General features: G+C 40.5%; 1 protein-coding gene and 1 pseudogene across 4 annotated transcripts in view; both read right to left on the bottom strand.

Annotated features, from left to right (window-relative positions):
• si:zfos-2326c3.2 (misshapen-like kinase 1) overlaps positions 1-9824 on the bottom strand; it is a 70319-nt gene extending 60495 nt beyond the window's left edge. For all 4 annotated transcript variants that reach the window (XM_035161092.2, XM_035161093.2, XM_035161094.2 and 1 more), the window contains exons 1-2: positions 9635-9824; positions 7777-7842 (exon numbers count right to left, since the gene is read on the bottom strand). In XM_035161092.2, coding sequence (XP_035016983.1) covers positions 7777-7842; positions 9635-9691 — 123 coding nt within the window. In that variant the 5' untranslated portion in view covers positions 9692-9824. The remainder of the gene's footprint in view (positions 1-7776; positions 7843-9634) is intronic.
• A 9295-nt stretch (positions 9825-19119) lies between these two features.
• Positions 19120-24677, bottom strand: LOC118112403 (annotated as a pseudogene).

Genomic DNA, 24677 nt, shown 5'->3' with positions numbered 1-24677 from the left:
ACAGTTAAAAAAGAACATTGCATTAAAGATAGTGTTTTCAAAATGGAAAACATGAGCTAAATATATCTACTAATTCCAGAAACCTCCGTGTGTCTGTCTGTCTTTCTTTGTGTGCTCTCATATCTGGAGAACTGTTCACATGCCAAGCACATGCCGCGGCTGATTGGCCTCTTTGTTTTGCAAATACATCTATTGAGATCAGGCAGTTTTTCATTAAAATGTCATTACATTCTCAGCATTACCAATCCCTTAATTAAATCTACTCCAAAAGTGAATGGGTTCTTCGTCAGCCCATACCCCAACCTTCCACCAAGTTCCAGGGGAAACCAGTTCAGTAGTTTGTCTGTAATCCTGCTAACAGACAGAGAGACAAACACACAGCAATGAAAACATAACCTCCCTCGTGGAGGTAATGGTCAGATGGCCCGGCTCTCTCGGGGAGAGCTCCTCAGTGTGTGCAGAGGTATAAAGTCTGCTGTGGCTCTGGAGGGAGCTTTTTTAATGCCTGGGAAAATAACCCTGATTATGTCATCACCGTTACTTTATCTGGACTTCAGTTTGAAGACAGCACATTTTAACAGGGAGCCTGTGGTTACAACTTTAACATAGGCAATTGTAGGATTCATAATATTAAAGCTTGACCCATACTATGGGATAAAAGACTGGATATTTAAGCCTCTGCATTGATTAAGACTCTTCTGTTCATGTGAGTTTTGCATTTGTGTTAACTTTATTAAAGAGCAATATGAATTACATCTTATACTTTTAATTATAGTTTTGGCATTTCGAAATTACAGTAAGGAGGACAGCCCCCCCCCAAGAATATTCTATAGTTAAGTTATTCTCACTGCTCCCTATCTCACACACACACACAAACACACCCACACACACACACATGCACAGGACAGTGTGATAGAGGACAGCAGACAGATTTATATTTATTTTCTGGAGACTTTCTCTAATCTTAGCCATAACTTCTTGTCTTCACTTCTCCACCTTCAAATGTACTGACTCATATGAACCAACCCCCCACAAACAAACACACACTCCTGGGTAATCAACACCATCCATAGCTCGAAGTCTCGTGGGAGGGCTGCTTTCCTCTTCTCTCTCTAGTTTTCAATTGACTCGCTCCCTCTTCCTTCCTCTCCTCCTCTCTGTCTCTCTGCCTTTCACCTCTGCCTTCCTTCCTTTTCCCTCTCTCACTTTCCTCTCTCTCCTTCCTCTCTTTTATTCCTTTGCCTCCCTCCCAGTCTTTCTGTTTTACCTCTAACAGACACGGATGAAGCGACTCCACACTGTGTTGGAGGATGTTTCCTGTCTCCCTCAGCTCAAACCTCCACCCACCAACGCTTGGCTTTGGAACACAGGCTTTTATTACAAAATAAGTTAGTTTTCATTAAAAAAAAAGAATTCTAATAATGTGTGACAGTGTTATCGGAGAAAGAATGTTTTTGCTCGGCTGAGCTATTTCTTACTATGAATAATAAACTCAACATATTTCAATACCTTCTTCAAAAATAAAACCTCTCCAGTGTTTTCCCCTGTGCAGGATGTGGTGAGGTAGGGTGAGTTTAGTTGCCTCAGACATGGCCAAAGTCAAAATTTTGACATCTTTTATACGTGAGACAGCAGATTAGTTACCATGAGTAAAGTAAGAATCATGTGTAGTCAGTAACAGGAAGATGGGTGACACCATTGAAACTAGAAGGATTTGAGGAAGTGAATCATGCTGGGAATTGTATTGCGGCAAACTATTTGATGGCTGTACACAGGCCGTGATGCATGAACATGGTGTCAGCAAGCTTTACGAACTATTGAACCAATACCCCGAGAGCAAATTTGGACGGCTTTGACCTTTTAAATCTGATTAAAGTGACAAATTAAGATTTGAGATACGTTTCAATTTACTTTATACATGCTATAAACATGACTTAACCAAGCAGATCAGCGACACAGCCAACAGACTGATAAAGCAAGAATAATTTAACTTGTTTCATTTAGTCAGAGTAGCTGTTAATTTCAGCCTTACTTATAGTAGAGCTGTGTTGCATCAGCAGTGTCCATAGGGCTTAGCTTTAGTGGATTTTGACATTGTTACACGCACACACACACACACACACACACACAGAGAGAGAGAGAGAGAGAGAGAGAGAGAGAGAGAGAGAGAGAGAGAGAGAGAGAGAGAGAGAGAGAGAGAGAGAACCACACAGATGACTCTAAAGCAATGGCTTGCAGGGCCAGGGAAGGGAAGTTCCTTCTGCAAACAGGGAAACGCCCTGAGTGTGTCTGTGAGTGTCGGTGTGTGTGCATGTGTGAGTAATGACAAGATGATGAGAGAGGAGCAAGCACAGGTTCTGTCTCATCACAATACTTCTCTAAAAGTCCAATAAAGCAACTCAGAAACTTGAAGTTTATTTGAAAAGTTTCACAGCTGAAATGACAACTGACCGTCACCTACTGTGCTGTTCAGGAATCAAAAGCCACTTTTTCCTGTTCAGCTCTAAAGACACAAATCCGAATCTACCCTCTGTAAATATGGCAGTTTTTTCCGTTGTAACCCTGAGACAGTACAAACGGACAACAATTCATGGCAAAACAAAAAAAATTCAAGAAATTCCTGTGAAGTTGTTTCAACCCACATCTAAGGGCTGGATCTCTTTGTCTCGGGGCCACAAAACCACTGCAGGCATACAACTACCATGTGATTACTACTGCACATAATACATCTTTTAACACTATTGTGAACAACTGTGCATGGGAGCTCGAACATCAGATGGACAAAAAAGAACTTTTTGGGGGACAGAGGAACTTTACCTGTATTTAACACTGCAGGAATCTCAGTCCATGCAGTCTTAGCTCTTGTTCATAAAAACTCTCTACCATGACGTTGCTTTCCAGTCAAAGCCATAACCTATAAGGGTGGAGTTTGCAGCATTGAATGTCACTAACTGGTCGAGCAGACAAATAACCCCAAAAAACAATGTGTAGGATCCTCTTAAAAGTCTCCATCTCACACTTCTCTTTGGCAGTTTTATATAATTTCTTTTGAACATCTCCCACTCGCAACAATGATGACTCTGTTTTCTTCTTTCGTGCAATGATGTTGTCTCAAGCTACACAGTGGCTTTTACAATCTGTTATTGCTCTTATTTTTTCTAATCATCACAGCTCTTAAAATGTGGTGGTAATGCAAAAACAAAAGTGAACTGAGGATTCTTTGAGTTTCTAAGTAGCTGCTGATTTCTCAGTCTCTGGGGCTATTTGGATGAAAAAGGGCCCGATTGTTTTCTCCAGCCCTCCCTGCTCCCCATCTGACTTCATCTCTTCTGACTGTGTCCATCCTAGAATGCCCGCCGACCAGGACGCCGTTCCGCTGAGTTCAAATGAAAATGAGGCTAATGGGGTCACTGTCCTCCAGTGTCAGTTCCCACTGACACACTGACTGACATCATCAACATACAAGGCTGTGCAACACGAGTCAAAGTAAAATTTAACAATCACAACAATCCGCTCCTGATGTTAGCTGCAGATCAGCAGGCAGGCTTTGATTTGGAGCAGAAATAAACAGCAACATAACTTAAGTTGGACAAAAAAAACATTGAACCCAGCAACAGAAAGTGGGTCAGTGTGGTTTGAAGTAGGGATGACAACAAACTAGGGCTGACACTTTTATTTGAAATTCGAACATTCAATAAAATGTGGGGGGAAAATGCATATTCGAACTGGAATGACCTGAAGTAGTTTCACTCGTGATACAGTAGAGGGCTGTCAGCTTAACCTATTGCATGCCCTCTTGACCTATCAGCAAATTAAGTCAGTAATGTTATGTTGTTTTGCTACGAAGATGGAGAGGGAGGAGTATGTTTTTTTTATATATATTCAAACAAAATACATGTCATGTCATATTCGTTCCAACTTGATTTGTAGAAAAAGGGAAAGCCCTAAAACAAACTGCACACTACAGTGAGTCCGATGTGTGGTGTCATCCAAGTGTCCGGAAGCCCCAAAATTTAAATTGTAGTGATGCTAACATGAACCCTGCGCATGCCCTTGGGCGAGAGCTTATGTGCAGTGTGTGTGGTTTTACATGGTGTAAATGACGCCGCACGGGCAGTATGGAGGCATTTTGTGCTTCTTTTTTTTTCTGGTTTATTACGTCTGAAGAAGTCACCAGTTACGTCAATTGTATTGGATTTGGCTGCAACACTATTTACCCCTGTTTTGTGGACTCAAACACTTCACACACCCCTCCATCGGCATATAGTGGTGAGAAGATAATGAGTGATTTTTCATTTTTTGGTGAACTATCCCTTTAACTTAAACATCTTCAGGAGAGAATGACTGGAGGCATGTCTATTTCCAAACTGCCATATCTCTGTCATCTGGCTCCTGTACACTACAGAAATCATAAATAAAACATACACATTTTACAACAAAGTTGGTTGTAACTAAACATGTGTGGATTTCATGTGCCGTACATATGTCTTTGAAAATAAGTGTTACTTTTAGAACGTAAATCACAGTCAAATTCAGTTCATAGACTGCATTCCTGTTTTTTTAGCACAGTGGCGCGCAACTTAATTTTGGCTGGTCACACACCTCCCAGCTAATTTAACTTAGCTAGATTGAAATGGGGACAAGAGTCTGCGTCCATCAGGCCGTTGATAAAGACTCGGGACTCTGAAGAAAACTATAAGGAAAACTCTGCAACAGGCTTATCAAAGCAAAGAAGCGAGCACCAGCCCAAAGCGGTGCTCCTAAAGGAAACTAGTCAGAACTTATACTGTTCGGATTGCTTTTCCTCTTCTTTGTCTTTTTGGGGAGATGTAGTTGTATTTTTCTCAGCTGCAACACCGAATGTTTAGGAGAAAACTGTGAGTGACAACGCTTCAAGAGCAAGTATTAAAGGGAAAGGCGCAGTGATCTCAGCATCATTGTAGAAATGGTGTGTTACTGTGTTTAAGTTGTGAGTCTGCAATACAAGTAGCGTACATGACAGATTTGTTACACAACTGTTTGTCTTTGGGACTTGTAGTCTCCAGTCCATCTTGGCACAGGAAGTGATTGTTTTGTTGTCTTACTCTTCCAAAATAGATAAATACCTTTTATGTCATAAAGTTTATATATGTATTTCTATATTTGATAGTGACACATTATGTCAATGTTCAAAACAAAATATAGTATATCAGTTAAACAGAAGTGTGAGAACTTAAGATCAGAGCATCCGTGCTGGGTTTCCATTTAAAAACACTTAAACTGCAATGTAGCACACACATAAATAAACAGAGGAAAAGCCCAGATGCTTAGTCAGCATCTCCAGCACTCACATCAGTCCCCAACCAAGTGTTTTCTTTGGGGGCCGTGTGTGTGTGTGTGTGTGTGTGTGTGTGTGTGTGTGTGTGTGTGTGTGTGTGTGTGTGTGTGTGTGTGTGTGTGTGTGTGTGTGTGTGTGTGGTTGTGTAGTGGAAGTCATTGTTCAATCAGCCCCAGTTCCTGCTCTGGTTTCCCATGACGAGACCTGTTACATTGCTGAAAGCCCACTCGCAGACATACACACGCTTAAAAAGTGTGTATGTCACAACAGGCCTCATCGATGTCCAATTAATAGCCTGTTTGCAGTAAACTCCATTACTGACTATAGCAATTCTCGTAAGAGACCATTAAGCTTTGCTATAATGCGAGTGCAGTCACGAGTATTACAAACATAACAGTAAATGCATTTAAAGGGCAAACACATGATTAGAACAACCAAAGAACTGGTGATGCTTCAACTGAAGCTCAGGGACAATTTGAGGAGGAGTCATTTCATTAAACAGAAATTAATCCGTGGCAGAAAACACCGAAACAATTACTATTCTGTGGAGTTTCACTCTTCACGAAAACAAAAATCCTCTGAAGATTACAAGCTTCTTAATTTAACACATTCGTCAATAGTGCTTTTGCAGTATAAATTGGCTCTGTCTGTGGGTTGTTGCCACCCGATACACTGAAATGTATGTTCCTGAATGAAATAGCTGACCATATCTGGAGATTTCCCCTGGTCAAACCTCAATGAATGTGACTCACAGGGGGAAATTTATGATTTTACCACGACAACTGTGTAATAGCACCTTGTGTAAGGGCCAACACAGGCCATACTGTCCCTGTGCATCTCTTGCAACATTTCCTCTTTCAGGAAATCAAGTGGCAATTGAGGCACACACCCACCTTCTGTTCCACACAAACACACACACACCCCCACACACTCTGCTGAGAATTCTCCATGGACTTCATTCATTCTTTAACCCTAAACTTTTAACCTCTGCCTTAATTCATACCCTTATCTTAAAGCTACATTTTTAGCAAGACCTAGCCAAAGTAGTTTATTCCAAAGCTGTTTTATAGCTGGCTTCTTCTCCACCAAACTGAAATTGCTCCTACTAAACCAGCCCAGTACAAGGAACACAACTGTCCACAGTCTGTGGCTTGGTTTAAGCAACAAAAGCACTGACAGTGTCTTCACACAACCCCATTAAGAGTTCTCATGCTGTAGTTACTACAAGAGAGTGTTGTACTGTACTGTACTACTGATTGTACTGTATATTCTGCCGGAAAACACAAATTGTCTGTGAACATTGAATTCATATATGTGTTCAATGTTCAACTTGCCTTTTAGCAACATATCCTTTCAAGCAGCTTTCTAGACTGCACTGCATGAAATCATCCGGAGGGGCTTTATATGAGAACGCACATTTCCGAGTCAGTGGCTGTGGCAAGCCCACTAGCAAAAACTTTGGAGCGCGCCTTGATGAAGTTTCTACCACGCAAAAGATGCAAAACTAAAACAAAAACATCAAAATATCTCAGGATGAAAAAGTCATCCGTGAAGAAGACAAAAAAAAAAAAGATTTGTGCAACATTTTCTGGAGTTCATGTCTGAAAACAGCTTGACTGTAAAAAAGAAATTGTGATTTGGTCGCACTTTAGTTTCCTGCAAAATGGATTTACTGTTGCCGTATAGTTTTGTACAGCATTGTTTGTATAGAAACTTTAATTCGATTTTTTTTTTTGCAGGAAAAAACAACCATCCTCTTCAATAAGTCATTTTAGATTGCGTCAATGTCCCATCACCTTTGGTAAACATGCGTTTTTTCTGACTTAATAAGTGCTTGAACCCACTGCTGCAGAATCATTGATCAGCATCTCCTTTTTTAGATTTTCAAAACAGAAACTACACCATACAGCCAAATAAGCAGTTTGTGGTCTAGCAGCAGCATGTGAACATAGGGCACAAACATCTGCACAATTTCAAATAAGACTAAACACCTCCTGTAACCACAAACCACTCACACACGTAGACCAACAGATATTGCGATAAGGAAGTGAGCCCCACCCAGGGCCCTTTAAAGATGATGCAGATGCTGTGGCGTGTGTGTGTGTGTTTTTAAGTGCTACAGGATATTTCAGTCAACTGAGAGTTTTGTATTTTTTTTCCTCCCATAAGAACTAGAAGTGGCTGTCGTGAGTTTTACCATAAGTGACGTGTCATATATGCTAACACACCACATCTGCATGTGACAGAGCAGTTGATGGGTGACAGACGCATCAACTTTGAGAATCAAACTTACTGCCAGCGTTTAAGTCTGCAAACCATATTTAGATGAGAGACATGACATTATATTAACTATTTGTATCAGCCTCACACTTTTCAGCAGTTTTTATTCTATTACTTGCATGAGACAACAGCTGACAAAAAGAAAACGAAAGACAGAAAAGAATCAAGAGAGTGTTTACCTTGTAAACTTGACCGTAGGTTCCATTGCCGACAACTTCCACCAACTCAAAGATACCTGCTGGATCCTGGAGGGGGACAAAAAAAAACACGTTAACAAAGTTAAAGTTTACTTCAAGTTGTCGACTCGCGATCTTATCATCAGAAGTCACATTTGTGTAAAATCTCTGTACTTATCAGCCGACATGGTTCTTTGGCCTCTGAAGTAAAGCTTTGTGCAAGGGGAGGCTCAGACCCTCTGTACTTACGACAGTGAATTGCACATTCCACCTGTAGGGGGAGCCCCAGTATAGCCGAGAGCAATTTTTTTGCGTGATATTACTCGCACAAGTTTGGCCGTAGGATGATTTGTGTTTACTTGCACTGATCGCGCGAGCAATGTGAGTAAACTAAATTGAGTATATTTGCCTGTTGTCCTCAGGAGAAGAGGAGAGAAGGACTACTGGCTGAAGTGACTACAATTGCTTCGTTGTTGTGGAAACAGAGGAACCAGCGCTGCCGTGTGTGGGTCCACAAGACCATCTGGAGGTGGAGAGCTCAGGGAATATTACCATCTTCTCCAGGAGCTGCGCCTGGATGACCTCTGTTTCCAGCGTCACCTGAGGCTGACCAGTGGCCAGTTTGATGACCTGCTAGCTTGGGTCGGTGGCAGCACCTTTCGCCGGTGAGTTACATTCTCAAACTTATTGGCTTTTGCAACATTTCATCACAAAAGTGTTTTGCGTCTTCATGAGTCATGCTTTGCATTGACTTTTTATGTAGTCTCATGATGCGAAAAATTAGCTTTGCGTGTGGTGTGAACGTACCATAGGTGCCGGTCACACATACACAAATGTTTTAGCGATGAACCTTCCACTCACCTCACCTTCACTTTCAATCTGTGCGAGTGGGGACGCGAATAAAACATTTGGTTCCTGTGACGGGGCCAATAGCAGCGTGGCTTTTGCGTGAAAGTTCAACTTTGTTGAACTTTTACCCACGATTTGCGTATGTGTGACCAGGCCCTAACCTGATTCATCCAGAGAAAACAAAGCTGAGGGTGCACCAGTATAGAAAAGGGCAACAAGTTCATGCCAAGCAAAAAATACAACAAGTTTTAGTTTAAATGCTCAGTTCTGATGGCAAATGAAGAACAATGCAGTGTTCCAGTAGGATGTGGACTGAGGAAGTGCAACTACAAATGTAGATAACATTGTGAGCTAAGAGAATCTTAAATAAGGTTTATAGAATCATTGAAAATGTCCTTAAGGTGCAATTTTGAAGCGACGAGATATTTGCACAATGAGAGATTTAACAGGAGTATTGACATATGGTCATATAGACCCACATGATGGGGCTTTTACAGATTGAGCAATGAAAAAAAGATGAATACAATTACATCACTGCTTTAAACTAGCAAAGTGTAATAACTATGTGTATTTGAGTTAAAAACCAGTCACGTGAAGTGATTTCTTGCCGGTTTTCCTCACATTAAACACACACAGGTAAAGTTGTGAAGCTTTCCCTGATGTCGACCACTTGTTGCACGGCTGCATGTCAACTCTCTCGAACCAGCGAGCCAAAAGGAAAATCCCGAGTGTAAACAGTGCAGCTTGTAAACTTCACAACAAACGGGACACGGTGCAGGCAGAAAGCAACACGTCACAGGATGAAATACACACGCTCCTCACTAACAGTCAAAACACGGTACAAGGGGAAAAGTTTCTCCAACACGACGTGAAGTGAGTGGAGAGTAAAAGAAGAAGAAGAAGAAGAAGAAGAAGGAGAACCAGTGGCTGGGGACCGTTAGGTTCGAACCCCTCCACATCCTCCACTGTTTACCCAGAGCTTTCTTAAAGAAAGAACAGTTTGTGTGCTTACTCGTAAAGCTGCCAGGTCTATACTGTCCAGGCTCCGGGTGGTGTTCTCCCTCGACATTGCTGCCAGTGACCGTGTCAGCGTGTTGATGTTTGTGGTGCAGACATGGACGCTCACACTTTCTTCTCTAACTTACGGACTAACGGCGTTTCCTCCCGTCGGGTCCATTCGGAGGCTCCGCTGGCAGCATCAAGCCAGGCGGCGCTGACACACACTACTTCCGGAAACACCTTTCAGAATAAATCGTGGATCCAGAGGGCAGGGGGGGGGGGTCTTCAGCTGAAATCCGATTGGCCCCTGAGGTGCCCCTGTACTGTCAGTAGTGTTTTTTCTTTAAAATAAAGTAGTCACCTATCAAGAATACAAACAATAAATATGACCATTTGTTCAGAATTTTCATTTTCTAAGCTTTTTTGATGTGTTGAAAAACAATTTTCACCACATATTCAATAATGTGTGCTTTTGCTCAAAACAACTTAAATGTGCACCTCACCGAATTAGGAATTGTGCATGGATTTTGTACATACTGTATAATTTTTGCCCCTTAACTGCCTTGATTTGGAAAAATCCTAGATTACTGCAGTATGCCAATAAAAATGACATTTGCGACTTTTGTTATATATTGTTATGGAGAGGAGATGAAACAACAACCATCACGTAATACATTATAATCATATTAAGAACAATATTGAAGTCCCCATGTACATAGGCGTGAGGGAAAGTTATTCTCAGGATGTTGACATTTTCTGTCTCGGGACCAAGTCAGACTTTTACTACTCAGCTTTTATTTTGAAATGCCCAACTCCGTGTTTTCGGCTGCATGCACTGAGCTTCACTCCACATCACCGAGTTTTGCTCCTGAGAAGTGACTTTTGCAGAAAATTGACATCAAGTAAACTCCCGGAAAAAAACGAGGGGACGAGGAGGCCGTGCTTTGCCAACAGCCTGTTTCAACAGTGCGTCCTCACCAACGCAGTTGACTGGAAGTGATCAAATGTTGGAGGCTGCACAACAATCTTTCCACGTGTATCCGCGTGTCCGTGCGCGTGTGTTTTTGTGATGAAAGGAAGAAGTGAAAAAAAAAAGAAGAGTACTCGTGTTAAAAACAGTCATTGTTTACTTTACAAATTATTTTTCTAAAAATGAGAATCAACAGCAGGATTAATGTTTAGTAAACGTAACAGTGGCGGACCGAGGATTTTTCTGATTCAAGGGCCATTTAGGGGCCACAATTTACATGAGGGGCCAAATAAATGTCCAACATCCATGTACAACTCAGTTAAGTGCACATTTAAGTCATGCTTTGTTTAGAGTTAGCTGTATAGCTTTGAGCAAAGACACCTCATTGCTAGTAGTGTTAGGAGGTGTAAGTTTTCTTTCTTTTTTTTTTTTTTACTACTGACAGGATAGAGACTGGCCCCACCCCTGGATCCGCCCCTGGTTGCACACTTACACAAACTGAGGAATTTAAAGTGTGACAACACTGAACATTCCCCTGACATTCAGTTCAGCCTCATCCATTTCTGGGCTGGGTTTCATTCCTGCCCATTAATGTTGCAAACCATATTACAACAGTTAACATCTTAAGCAGTTAGGTCATCTGTTATTTTAAAATGTTAAAACTTTAAAACTCTGCCCTAAATTAATTAACATCTGTTTTCTCCCATTTTTCTGTATTGTCCTTGTGACGGTTTGATCTACTTCGGAGGAAATAGGGCCTGTCCATGGCAAAATAAAGATGCTGATACTACTTTCAAGTCTCACAATTTTGTATGATTGCTATATTGACATGTTAATTCCATTCATCCATCCATCCATTATCTATACAGCTTATTATTTGAGGGTTGCTCGCTGATATTGGACGAGAACCGGGGAATACGCTGGATAGGTCGACAAGATAATTAAGTCTTATTGTATGTACTGATTGTATGTACGTACACTTATTCAGTGTACGTACTATTCACTATTCACTTATGTACAAAAACCCAATTGGATCTTTAGAAAGGAAGTTTGCTGTTGCTAATGTGAGCTACCTATTGACTTTAGCTGTAATGTGTTGTCTTGTTTACCTTCTAAAACCTGACATAGCTGAATTTTTGTCCACTTGGGGGCAGTGGAAACAAGTTATTAACCCAACATTGACTTGACTTAAAGGTTCAGTGTGTAAGATATAGTGCAAAGGGATCTATTGAATAGTGATGTCCTCATGAGTGTGTGATCATCTAAGTAGTTTGAATTGTTTTCTTTACCCTAGAATGGGCCCTCTATATTAAATAACTTTATATTTACCTCGGTAGTGGATCCTCTCTATGGAGGCCGCCATGTTTTTTTTACAGTAGCCCAGACTGGACAAACTAAACACCTTTTGAGTTTTTAATACAAATGAAGGCTACTACAGGTTCTCTGTCATGTTTAGAAGAGGAGGGTGAGGTGAGGGATATTCAGCTGCAACATGCAACGTCACCACTAGAGTTCACTGAATTCTACACACTGAACCTTTAATATGATTCATGAACGTTTAACTTTTCTTTTAGCTCCATTTGTGTCTCCACCAACTCCTGAGTCCACTAAGTTCACCAGTTTGTTGTTAGCTTTGTCTGCTGTTTGGTGCGGCTTAAAACCAAATATAGATAGTAAACAATTTGAGACAGCCGGTACATCTATTGGTGACAGTACAAGTACCCCTGAACAAAATCTTATTACAATATTGATATGTGTTCATTGTTTAAGTAAAAATTCTACCTCATTCATGTCATGTGTCATAATGTAGCCCACTAAAGAGGTTAAACAGTCCAGTAACAACTTTATGTGTATGAAAAAATGTCTCAGATTCAGATTCATTATGTTTTCAAAGTTAATATATATAAATATATATATATATATATATATATATATATATAAATGTATGTATGTTGCAACCTCAGTTATTAATTCCACAGTGTTTATTTGCTTTACCCATGTAATTATGTGTTCAAATGTAAAATGTATTGGGAAGATGGAGCTTGACATTCCAGTCCCCTGAATGAGCCAGTGAGTCACAGTCAGCATGATGAAATAAGGGTCATTATGTGGTGGGACACAGACACTGTGTGTGTATGTGTGTGTGTGTGTTGGGCAGTAACAGAAAGATTAGTGTGAATGAAGGAGAATAAGAGAAAGATGGCAAGTGGCTCTGTTGCTCCCTCTGAATGTTTGTTTGTGTGTATAAGTGAATGTGACAAATTAAAGAGTAAGATGAGGGGGTAAGGCAATGTGTGTGTATGCGTGCGTGCGTGCGTGTGTGCGTGTGTGTGTGTGTGTGCGCATGTGCATGCTGCAGTGAAGAATGGTCTCTCTGTGGTTGCAAACAGTGGCCCTGTTCACACTAAGGTCAGCTGCCTGTACACACACACACGCGCACACACACACACACACACAGACACACACACACACACACACACACACACACACACACACACACACACACACACACACACACACACACACACACATACACACACACACACAAAGAGACTCATATCCAACCTAAACAAGTCAACATTCTGTGAAACAACTGAAAAAGAAAATTCCAGGGTGACTAATGTCATTTGTCTGTCTCTATCGTTTCTTATTTTCCGTGTGTGTTTGTTACATAAAAAGTAATCAGTGTCAAGAGGAAGTTTGCATTCCACTTCTGTAAACCATTTCCTGAGAGCACCGACCTACAAGCATGCACATACAGATATACATTAGTGATAGGAACTGCATCACTTTCCTCAGAATAAAGAGAACGTATGGAGGAGCTATTATTTTACCAGGCATGTTAAAGCATAAAGCTAATAAACTTTATTACTACTTATAGAAAAGCTCATATGCAAGAAAGAAAAAAGTGATATTACAAGATGGACAGAGGGCCAATTCCCATCATGGTTCAGAATGGTTAGTCAGTGAGGTTTGTTAAAACCTTCAAAGAGTGACTTGGTACCATGAGTCTACTGTGAAGCTGACACATATATCCTTGACATTCAGTAACTGTATATTCTGTGGTCTAAAACCTAAAGATGTTTGCACTTTTTAAGGCCATAGCCTATAATTCACATGTTTGTAGTCATCAAAGAACTCGGGATATTGTCATCCTGAACAAGATCTCTCTCAATTCCACACATTCCTTGCAGCTGTATAGTCTGAGAAATTAGTAATCTAAAGCACAAAAAGACATGTTGAAAGAAAGTGGAGTTTAAGCTGCAGATCTACAGACACACTGACACCAGGTAGTTGGAACGCTTGTTGTTTGACTCCTCCTGAACTTGTGATGAATGATGCAGTAGACCCAGGTCGGGCAGGTCAGAGTTACATTGTCTGACGTCCTGACAAACAGATTTGCAGAGAACCAGAAACCTTCAAAAGGAAGATTTCATTAATGAAAAAACAAAGATCAACTTATTTTAATGTGTACGATTTAGGAACAAATTTATGACAGCGATGAACGAAACAAAAATATGTGGCAATCCACTGACCCCTCTCCAAATCACACCACACACAGTTGAGCTGGTGAATATGTTAACTGTGAGTAATCATTACTTATATTCATTTTACCCAACGCTACCAATCACCTTGATCACAATAATAACATATATTATAAAAACTATATTAACTAAGTAAGCAAGGGGACCTGTCCAGGGCGAACCTCGCCTGTCGCCCAATGTCAGCGCCCCCATAGACCCTCAAAAGATGATAATATTACTACAAAAATGTATTTCTAGTTCAATCATGGCTCCAATGAATGCGGCTGACTGGAGTTTAGGATCTGTGAAAAGAGAGAAAGAGTTTCTATACGACATTAAAGAGGCCATAGTGGTAGAATAAGAAAAAGACCAAGTATATCTTGCTGCAATCATCGCTGATGCAGACTGGATCGGCGACCGTTTAAACTTAGACCCCTCAAAGTAGTTGGCTGCTGGAAGAGCATGTCCTCACACTAGACGACATTTCTTTTTATCCATCTGAGGACTTTTGGTCCCCCTAAATATAAAAATATACGAATAAGCACACATACTGTACACATGAGTTTTACTGCGAGAAAAAGTTTCTGCAGAGGCATAGTGAAGTGATTTCTAGCAGGCTGGCTGAGCACATCTCTTTATCTGTCTCTGTCTCCCTCAGTGTCTCCTTATCTGCCTTTTTCTCATGGACGAGCCTCAGACGGCTTCACAGACTTTAATAGATAAAAAATGCACTGAGATTTAAGCAGAAAAAAGATATTGAAGGGATTTTTGTTGGACTGTAAGTGTAGAATTATAAAGGGATTCTTAAAAATAATTTGATCATGTCCATATGAAAAGTTAACAAAATGTAATCCACACCCACATCCATTTTAATATGAGTTTATGTCACTCATAAGCTCTGATTTCCTACCACACCACAGTCCCTCTCCACTTCCTATTCTCTTATTTGCCTGCTTACCACAGGGGAGCGCTGTTGCTTATGTTTGCATGTTACATTACATTACTCTGTATATGAGAGAGAGAGAGAGAGAGAGAGAGAGAGAGAGAGAGAGAGAGAGAGAGAGAGAGAGAGAGAGAGAGAGAGAAAAACAACAACCACATGTGGCAGCTTTAAAATCTCTGTGAAGGCAGTCAAATGAGGAAGTGGCTATTATGGGTACATAAGTCTTGGTTTGAAAAAGAAGAAGACATGTAGGTACTATAAATAGAAGACAACAAAGTCTCCCAATAAATCTGCTGCATCAACAATAATTTCAACATTATTAAAATGCATTAATTTCCCCTAAAGAGGCCTCCTTGCATAACTATTTTATATACATAGGGTAGAATACATAACCTTCAGCAGGAAAAACATACTTTGGGAGGGAGATAACATAATAAGGAAGATAATAAGCAGAGAAGCACGAGAGTGGAATGACTTGAGCTGGAATCTTACTCACAAATACTACATTGGAATCTTTGTCAAACTCAGGACCCACATTAAATGAATCTGACCTCCAATCACTTCCCACAGCTTCACACAAGGTTGTCTTGCCTTGCTCATAGTTAAAGTATTGAGCTACTTGTTAAAAAAACTAAATGTAACTGAATTTCTGATGTTTTTCAGTTGGAATAAGCTAAAAAACATCTCTTAATGTTTTCAGGGGCTGTCAACGGCTTGTGTGACCCTAATCTGTATAAACTGTTTCTAAATGTGAATATGCAGAATATGAAGGAGAGGGTTGAGCAGGTTATGGTTCCCAGCTGGTTAACAGAGCAAAAGAGTATGAACACATTTATTATGAACAAATGATCGACCATGACAGTTTTAAACCAGCGAAGTAGCAGCAGCTAAGCAGTAAAGAGCCATTAGAAAATACACCACAAAGCAGTCCTTTCTTCTGTTGTTCTAGATGTATGGACTGAAGAGACATAATCAAAGAGCAAGGAAACAGAAAAACTCAGATTGATGGGTGACTACCATCTTTTTCTTTCCCTCTTTTTCTATCTTCTATCGACTGGATCTCTATGTGGACCCTGCAGGCACATATTAATACTCTGGGTACGAGACACACAGATTGGCAACCAGCTACTTTCAGCATTTACACAGATGATACAGGAAATATGAGCATTCATTTGAAGTCGTGTTTCTGACGACCCTGTAAAGTCGAAAATGCACTCAATACATTTACTGCTGATCTTCTGGTCTCCTCTTTAGCTGCAACATGTTATGTTAGCTGGAGGTTACAAGTGTCTTTCTGCCATTTGGGGCTGGCAGCAGCATGAACCCAGTTTGTACTGTTTAGCTTTTCACCATTGCAGCTGCCTACTGTGTCTGGGAAACAGAGACTGAATGAATGTTTTTGGCCATAAAACACTGAGTTAGAAGACGCTTTACAGCTGAGTCAGTTGATGCAGTTTATACCGATTATTTTAATGACAATAAGTGAAACTTTCATGTTAAATATACTCTTTTGATAAATGATTAACAATTAAATATCACAGTTTTAAACAACAATTATTCACATTCAACTATCATAGAGACAATTCACAGAGAACAAACAATGATTACATATAATATTATATAAAATTACAGATAAAATACAAAAGTTCATGGCAATACATCCAATAATTGAGACATTTAAGTCTGGACTAAAGTATTGGAAAGAGGGACACTGTCCTCCCTACACAATACCCAAGCAGATAAAAACAAGGACTGTGACTCCAACTAACTGATGAAACTAATTGGATTCAGCAGCATCTTCTTCACTGTTCCCAGAGTACAGGTGGGGGACTATCAGAGGTAACACCAAGCCCCTCATGGTCACACATCATGCTCTAAGATATTTACTTTGCCGTCACTGCAGGGAAAGTCCCTGACAATGGTTCCTTGCCTAATTGCAATTACTCCTTAGCTTTGATTATTGGAACACACACAGTTGCCAGTTCAGTCACTTTTCTGAAAACAATGCAGTCTAATACAACAGCAGTGCAATAAATCCTACTGTGATGAGATCTAAAATGTACATATACCTCTAACTGTTTTTATATATGAGGGAAAAGACTAAATGTTAGAGATATTCCTCTGTTACTTGCAATACTATCAAGATTATACTATTAAATCACCCTAATAAACATGAATTTGAATCTAGAGTTTTAACAAAACTAAAGCAGTTTCAACCAATCTCAATTTATTTTGGAATGGCTTCAATATAGCTGTGTATCCTGGCCGACATCATAAAAGTATCCAAAAGGAATAAACTCTACTTAATTAGGTAACAACATTTATTTTCAGAGAAAAGCTGTAGAGTTCAGAAGTTCAGAACATGTTATCTGAGAGATAGTACTTCAGTATCAGTCAGTAATACATGACTTCACTATCAGATCTGTGTTTATTCTCTTCTTACTATTTTCAAGAACTTTTTAGTTGCAACATGAATAAACCAACAGAGGAGTTCACTCTTACAACTTTTTGTTCAAAATTATACATATATATACTTTTGCCCCTAGTACATCTGTTAACCTGAGGGGTTTATGAACTTTACTGTGCCAGCCACCAGGGGACAATCAAGATGCTTTTGCTTCAGTTTTGGGATGTTGTTGTTGATATGTTGTCCATCTTATTAACAGTGGGCTATACTGGGCTGCATTTGAATGAATATCATGGAATTTAACTTTTACAAGCTTTAACATCGGAAAAACAGGTTGCTGCGCCACATACGTGGTTCTACAGGTTGTACTGAACTTATCATGGGTGTGTTTTGGGCATAACATGTAATAAGAACCAACCAGATTGCCATCTCTCATTCCCTTTACTAATGCCCTTGCACCCTGGCAGATTGTAATTATAAGGGATGAGACAGGTAGTATGAGAGAGCATGTCCCTGCAGAGCAAACGCTCTCACTCAAAGTCGGTTTGTGTACGTTTGTTATGCACCCGCGTCTGTAGGTACATATTACTATCTCGATAATGCACCCTGAAAATAACTGAAGAATATTGTACCACTGACTCCAGACCAGGTGTTTGTTGGTCAATTTCACAGTAGTTTTCCATTTTCTCAAGAAAGCAATGCAGCAACAGGGCGCTCAAATTGGTGAAATTGACAACTGCATCTGTCTGAGACTTGCGGAGACATTTTGCACCGGGTGTAAGATGGAGCCCATTGAGTCTGACTCCCCAGATGTAGACTGTGAGTATGAGCCTGCCACTGGGTGCTCTACCACAAAGCATTCTCTTCCCCTTCTGCTTCTGCCTGAAGGCTGAGAGGTAGGGGAAACAACAACCTCAGAGCTGCAACAAACAATGCATTAGCTGCTGAAAATGGCAAGTTTTCACTAAGATTTGGATCGAGTAATCACACAGTTGACTTTAACTGTACTTCTTTTGGTGTTTTTTTATGGGGAATTAGTGATCACCTCCTCGAGTTGTCCCTCCTCCTCTTCCTCCTCCTCCTCCTCCTCCTCCTTCTCTTTGCAGCAGTGCCATTGCTGCATCCTGGGCTTAGTTCCACCCAAGACGATTGTGATTGGTTAGAAGAAATACAAACAAGACAAATGTTTTTTACACGGTATAACAGTATGAGTTTCGGACAGACGATTGTGGAGCGCTGACACACCTCAGTGGAGATATGAATATGTGAGTCTTGTGTTAGCTTGGCTTTTTTCAAGTGAGGTTTCTGTGGTTAAAGACACTTGTGCACACTTTATGTTAATTGTACCCCTGCAAATAAAACTTTTTCTTTAATGTCATTACAGTTACTTTTAAAATAGAAGAGAAATGTTATACTTGTTTTGTAGTACAATACAATTACTATTTCAATATCTTCAAAAACATGTGTGCAATCTTTACAAACCTCTAAAATATGAACAAATTTAGCTTAGCCTCAAGACAGCTGTATCTCAGTCAGTCTTGGTATCAAAAGACGATGACCAAAACATCATCAAGGCAGTAACTTGAGATTGTAAACAGAGTAACTGCGGCTCTGTGCAACAGTGTAATGCCGTTACAGGGTGCAGCAGAAGGAGTTAACAGCCATTTAGTACTTGCGTCTGATATATTCCCCAAACATCCCAAAGCTGGTCAGAGTCCTGCAGAATTGTTGTAATGACAGAGCTCCAGTAACAGTTGCCGGCAAAATAAGGTCTTGATTCCCTGAACAAGCCACTATGAGGAGGATCTGTTAGTGTGACCCCCAGATGTCTCATGCACAGTCCCACGTACACATCTTCAACGTAAATAGCTCTAATCTGCAACGACGCCTCCAGTATCTTAATGGGTAAATCCATTGAGAACACATAGCCCAGTCCCATTGCTTACGGTGGGTACGTTGACTCGGGGAAGGCAGACACAGGCATAAACCACTTTGAGTTATGGTCTCGACGAACAGCAGAGCCCCTCGCCACGCGTCCGGTCATGAAGAGATGTCGGGGGGCCGTCATAAGCATGTAGACAAGGTTGTGAACATTTAGGAACATGTCCGCATCGACCTTCATGGCGTAGGAGGTGTTGGGGCAATGGGAGTTGAGCCATTCAAACATCACCATGGTTTTAATGGTGAGGTTTTTGTAGCTGTCCATGAAGTCACTCTGGAGCATGTCATGATGTCGCCGGCTTTCCTGTAACAGCTAAAGAAAGAGAGACTTCGTTTCAAATGGTGATATGAATATGTTTTTTGTAAACAAGGGAGCAACCAGTTGTTTATTTAAACATCCAGATACAGAACTTAAAAGAATAGTTCCCCCAAAAATGATAATTCACTCATTATCTACTCACCTCAGGTCTCTTTAGAAAAAACACTGGAAACGCAAATGTGGAACCGAAATCTTTTAAAAGCTAATATGGTTTAATCTAGAGTTAGTCTGAGGGGATGTCTCTGTAGTGCATTTTGTTTGACTGCAGCTGTAACTTGGCATCTCAAGCTTTCTCTGCTCTGATTACCCTGTGAGGGTTATACTATCAGAAGCAGCTGCTGTTGCTCATTCCATTGGTTGTCCTCTGCAAACAGCAAGAACAGAAATGCACTTTGATTTCCCCCCAATTAACCTTTGGACCATTTTTTCTTCTCTTCAGTCATGTTTTTGATGGTCAAAATGGATTCTAAAAAACGCACACACTCACTTGCTCCTCAAGGACCTCGGACCCTTCTCCCTCTCCGGACAGTCCCAGCAGGAAGTAGTAGCTGACCACGTGGCCCTGCACTGTGGTTTCTTTGCCCCATGTGTTACGGATGACGTCACGGGCCTCTCTGTTATGGGGGGCTACTGGGATCATGAGAACCAAGAATGGTCTTTCCTGCCAACATCTGTGTGGCTCGTCCACTATGAAACGATATGGGTGTGGGTATGCCACAAAGCACTGTGCTGTGACCTGTGCAAGCAGAGGGGGTTAAAGTGTATAGGTCACAGAAGCATCTTGCAATAAAACAAGATGAAACAGCCTGATAACAGGGAGAAAAGCTGGATTTATACCCCATGCAAGGGAATATTAGGACTCTTGTAGGTACCATAGGCTTGATATAAAGATGGACGCCATTTACTCCCACTATCCAGAAATGAAGCCAAAATATATGAACGCTGTCATCTTGCACTGATGACTACATTTTGAGCCAGAGCCAGAATCGACCAATCAGGAGTCAGTCTCAGCTGTCAATCTCAGCGAGTTTTTATGAACCAAATAACTAACACCAAACTTACCATCCGTGTGATGAAATAACAGAAACCAACTTTGAGAAAAATGCATTTATTTAAGACGTGTTTTTTGACTTTCTGGTCCATGTCCCATTCGATAACAGGGAGGAGGCGGCCCCCAGGTGGTGGTTTAGGTACTCTGGCTTCACTTTTGGGGAATTGTCCAGTCATCCATCTTTATATACAGTCTCTGGTAAGTATTGATGTACAGTTGCTAAGAAATGTTGGATGCATGCGTTATCAGGCTGCATCAGACTTTTTCTTAACTTTAACTTTGTCACACAGTGACTATGAACTACACTCAGATATTTTTGAAACTGCATCTACATGCAGGTAACTTGTAGTTTAGAGTAATTTGGAATGGAATTGTAGGTGTTAGTGGAAGAGGCAAACAAACAGGTTGTTGAGCTACAGCAAAGAAATATTAATATAACTCAAAGAAACGCAATATGGGAAAGAAATGCTGTGGGTAAAACAAAAAGAACAACAGATGAAATAATATGTGTGTACCACTAGGCACACATAATAAGAGAAGATGGCAGGACATAAGACGAAGAACAAAAGAAAAAATAACTCATAATAAAACCTCTGCAAATAAAACGGGGGGGGGCAGTATAAGTGCACACGTGTGACGATGGTCATCAGTGCCCTGGCAATAGGGATCGAAAATGGGCTACAGGCAGTGGTGAGGTCTCTCAATGCAAGCGCTCCCACAGCACAGGAGGAGATGAACGCACTGGAGACAAGCGCAACTTGTGAAAAAGAAAACCCCTGTTTAAAATGTAATGTTGGCAAAAAGAGGGACATAGGAAGACATAATGAATGTCAAGGTTATTTTTTCTTTAGGTTTGAGGTACATTTTCTATTCTTTAGTGGCTGACCATGTGTGCGCAACGCTGTGCCGATTAGCACCTACCTTTCAAGCGTAATAAATATAGACAGAGTCACAACCACCGCAATTATTGTCAGGCTTTGTAGATCACATTGTGTGGGCTAAATTAGAGTATTTGCATCTACTCCTCCCACTCAGGGAAACGCCCGATATTGCATATTCGTTAAGGTAAATTGCTAAATGGACAGCGCGCGTTGTTCTGCACACAATCCTCAGTGTGCACCATTAGTAGATCAGCTTGCATGTTTTTTGCAGGTGAAATCAAGTTTGCACAAGTTTTTACATGCGCAAACCATTAGTAGATCAGGCCCTAAGTCCACTGTGTGAAAAGGTGCCCACCGCCATTTCTATTAATTGCCCCCCCAATCTGAGAAGTCTTGATCCAGGCCTGTACCAGAGGGGAAAATACAAACATAGAAATCCCAGTTCTTGCAGTATCCTCGTGGTATCATTATTGATTCTGTAGCCCCTGCAGTTGCATTATAAGAAGGTACACATGAGCTGTGGTGTGGCCTACGGTTATATCCTATACATGTGACTGCTGTATAATAATTAAAAAATAATAATAATAATAATATAAACATGGCGCTTCAAGTTAGGGCTGGTTAAGATCCTGTATACGATAAGAAAAGTTGTTTGAAAAAGAAAAGAGTAATTGTCTGTGGCCCTTGCAGGAGTTAGCGAGTGAATGATGGAAAAGTTGTCTTCTCGCAGTTGTCAGTCAGTGCACGTTCATGTGTTGTGTCGTAGCTTTGATGAGAGGGCTGATAGGAGGGAGTGGATGTATCTGTTGCATTTTGTGTAGCTTGCTCTTGCTAGCTTTTCCAGGATTACCAACCCTAGCTTTAAAGCAGGAGTGCAATTTCCGCTCTGCTGCTGATGACTCATCTCAAGTGCGTGGTTGTTCCTCTCACAAGATAAAGAGGAAAAACAGCACAGCTACATTATGTGTATATTTTTTTTGCCTTGGTCCTTTTCAAAGCTCCCTTTAACTCTGAAATGGAAGCAGAGGCCAGTAAATATACTCACATTGTAGACTGTCGTTATATTGTTGGAAGATGCCGAGCTTGTCCTCAAAGGCCTTAATATTTCTGTGGTTGGATAGAGGAATATGAACATTAATGTTCCCATCATGAGGAACAGCATCAGCCAAAACCACCACCTCCTAGTTCTCGTCCATGGCGTCTTTTCACTGCCGAGACAAAAGTTAGAATGGTCATCTTTAATGCACTTGGCCGCATCGCAGGAGGGGGTCAGGAACCAGGGAGCACTTTGCTAATAATGCTTCCTCCTTGCAGTAATGTAGGTGTTCCTCATTAGCACTAATTTATTTGTGGCTGCTTAGAGACAGGTGAAGGAGTTTCCATTAAGAGCTGCATGCATCAGAAACAAGCACAACCTAACCCAACCTGTTTTTGAGCAGAGGAGAAAAGCTGAAGCTGGAGCGCAGGGAAATTGAAGCACAAGCAGGATATATTTGAGTGCGAGCGCAGCGTACGGAAACTGAAATCAACAAGCACTGCTCTCAAACTGAAAGACCATCCTTTTGAATAAAGGTAGAGGGGGAAAGCCTTTACAATAACAATCCACTAAATATTAAAGGGAATGAGAGATGGCACTCTAACATTACATGTAATGTTCAACACACATATGATTAATTTGGAGACAAAGTACAACCCTATTGAGCCCTGAAGGACAAATCACAACGACAAATGGGAAAATACAGCAACAAAACATTGATGGGATGTTTTTGATTCATTGTTGCGTTGTCCTATTTGTCATTGTGATTTGCACTTTAGAGCCACCGTACATTTGTTGTGGGGACTTAACAATGTGGGATACACAATGGTTGAGCAGTGCTGAGGTTTGGTGAGAGCTTTTTCTTTAGATATGTGAAACCTGAATCCTCCCACAGCCCAAGTTTTGACTACACCATGTAGAGCCATACATTAAGTTGTCTGATTGAAAATGAATGCAACTAGTTTTCAGAGGAAATTTATTTCTACATATGAGTGACTTGGTGATGCCACAATATAACAAAACAGATCCAACTAAAGGAGAAACAAATTGTCAATTTAGAGACATATTTTGAGATTTTCTTTCTTATTTAAAAATGTGATAATGAAAAGCACAATAATAAATATTACACAGACGTAGTCATAAATATTTCATCGAAAATTGATCTTCCTGGTTTTCACAGCAAATAACATGACATTAATACCAGCACTATTTATATTTGCTTTCCTTGTGACCACCTGATTAAAAATTACAGCTGAACAGTCTGAAATCACTCATGTGCAGATAAATTCAAGACATTAGCTCGAATGTTTATGAGCATCTCCTGCATCACTCTGACTGATGTACTGGAAAAAATAACTAAGTGTGGTTGAAACCTATTTTGTAGTTGAAAAGTTTTTGCAGACGTGTCTAAATACATATATAACCTGTCTAAATACTTTTATGACCTTTCTAAATACATATATAACCTGTCTGAATACATTATAACCTGTCTGAATACTTGTATGACCTGAACTGTTTATGGTCTGAACTATGACCTTTTTATTACTTATTTACTCTCCAAAGAACTAAATGTATGTCTGCTCTATCTCCAAAGGAAACATATGTAAATCAGTTTTCTGTCTTGATTCCTGTATCAAACTGCGCCTACAGAACCAGTCTGAACTGGCTCAGACAACCAGCCTTAGTTCTCCTATATAAGATCCTTGCATTTGACTGTCCTGCATCTTCACTCTGAGATCCCTGTGACTCTGTGTTGATCCTTTCTGCAGAAAGCCCCTATTAAAATACACAAAGCCAAATTTTGTGTTTCCAGCCTCTTGTGTTTTCAGATTTCCACCGCACTGATTCACTTCAACCAGAGCCACACAGGATCTATTAGTATAAACACTTTCACATCACTGTAGGACCCTTTCAAGTCAATGCATTTTAAATAAACAGAAATAAAATCTACAACTCACCTTTTGGGAACAGAAGTCTGCATCAT

The sequence above is a fragment of the Hippoglossus stenolepis genome, chromosome 7 (genome assembly GCF_022539355.2).
Source record: "Hippoglossus stenolepis isolate QCI-W04-F060 chromosome 7, HSTE1.2, whole genome shotgun sequence".
NCBI classification, from domain to species: Eukaryota; Metazoa; Chordata; class Actinopteri; order Pleuronectiformes; family Pleuronectidae; genus Hippoglossus; species Hippoglossus stenolepis.
The sequence above is the reverse complement of the archived record's forward strand: the minus strand, read 5'-3'. Positions and strand labels throughout refer to the sequence as shown.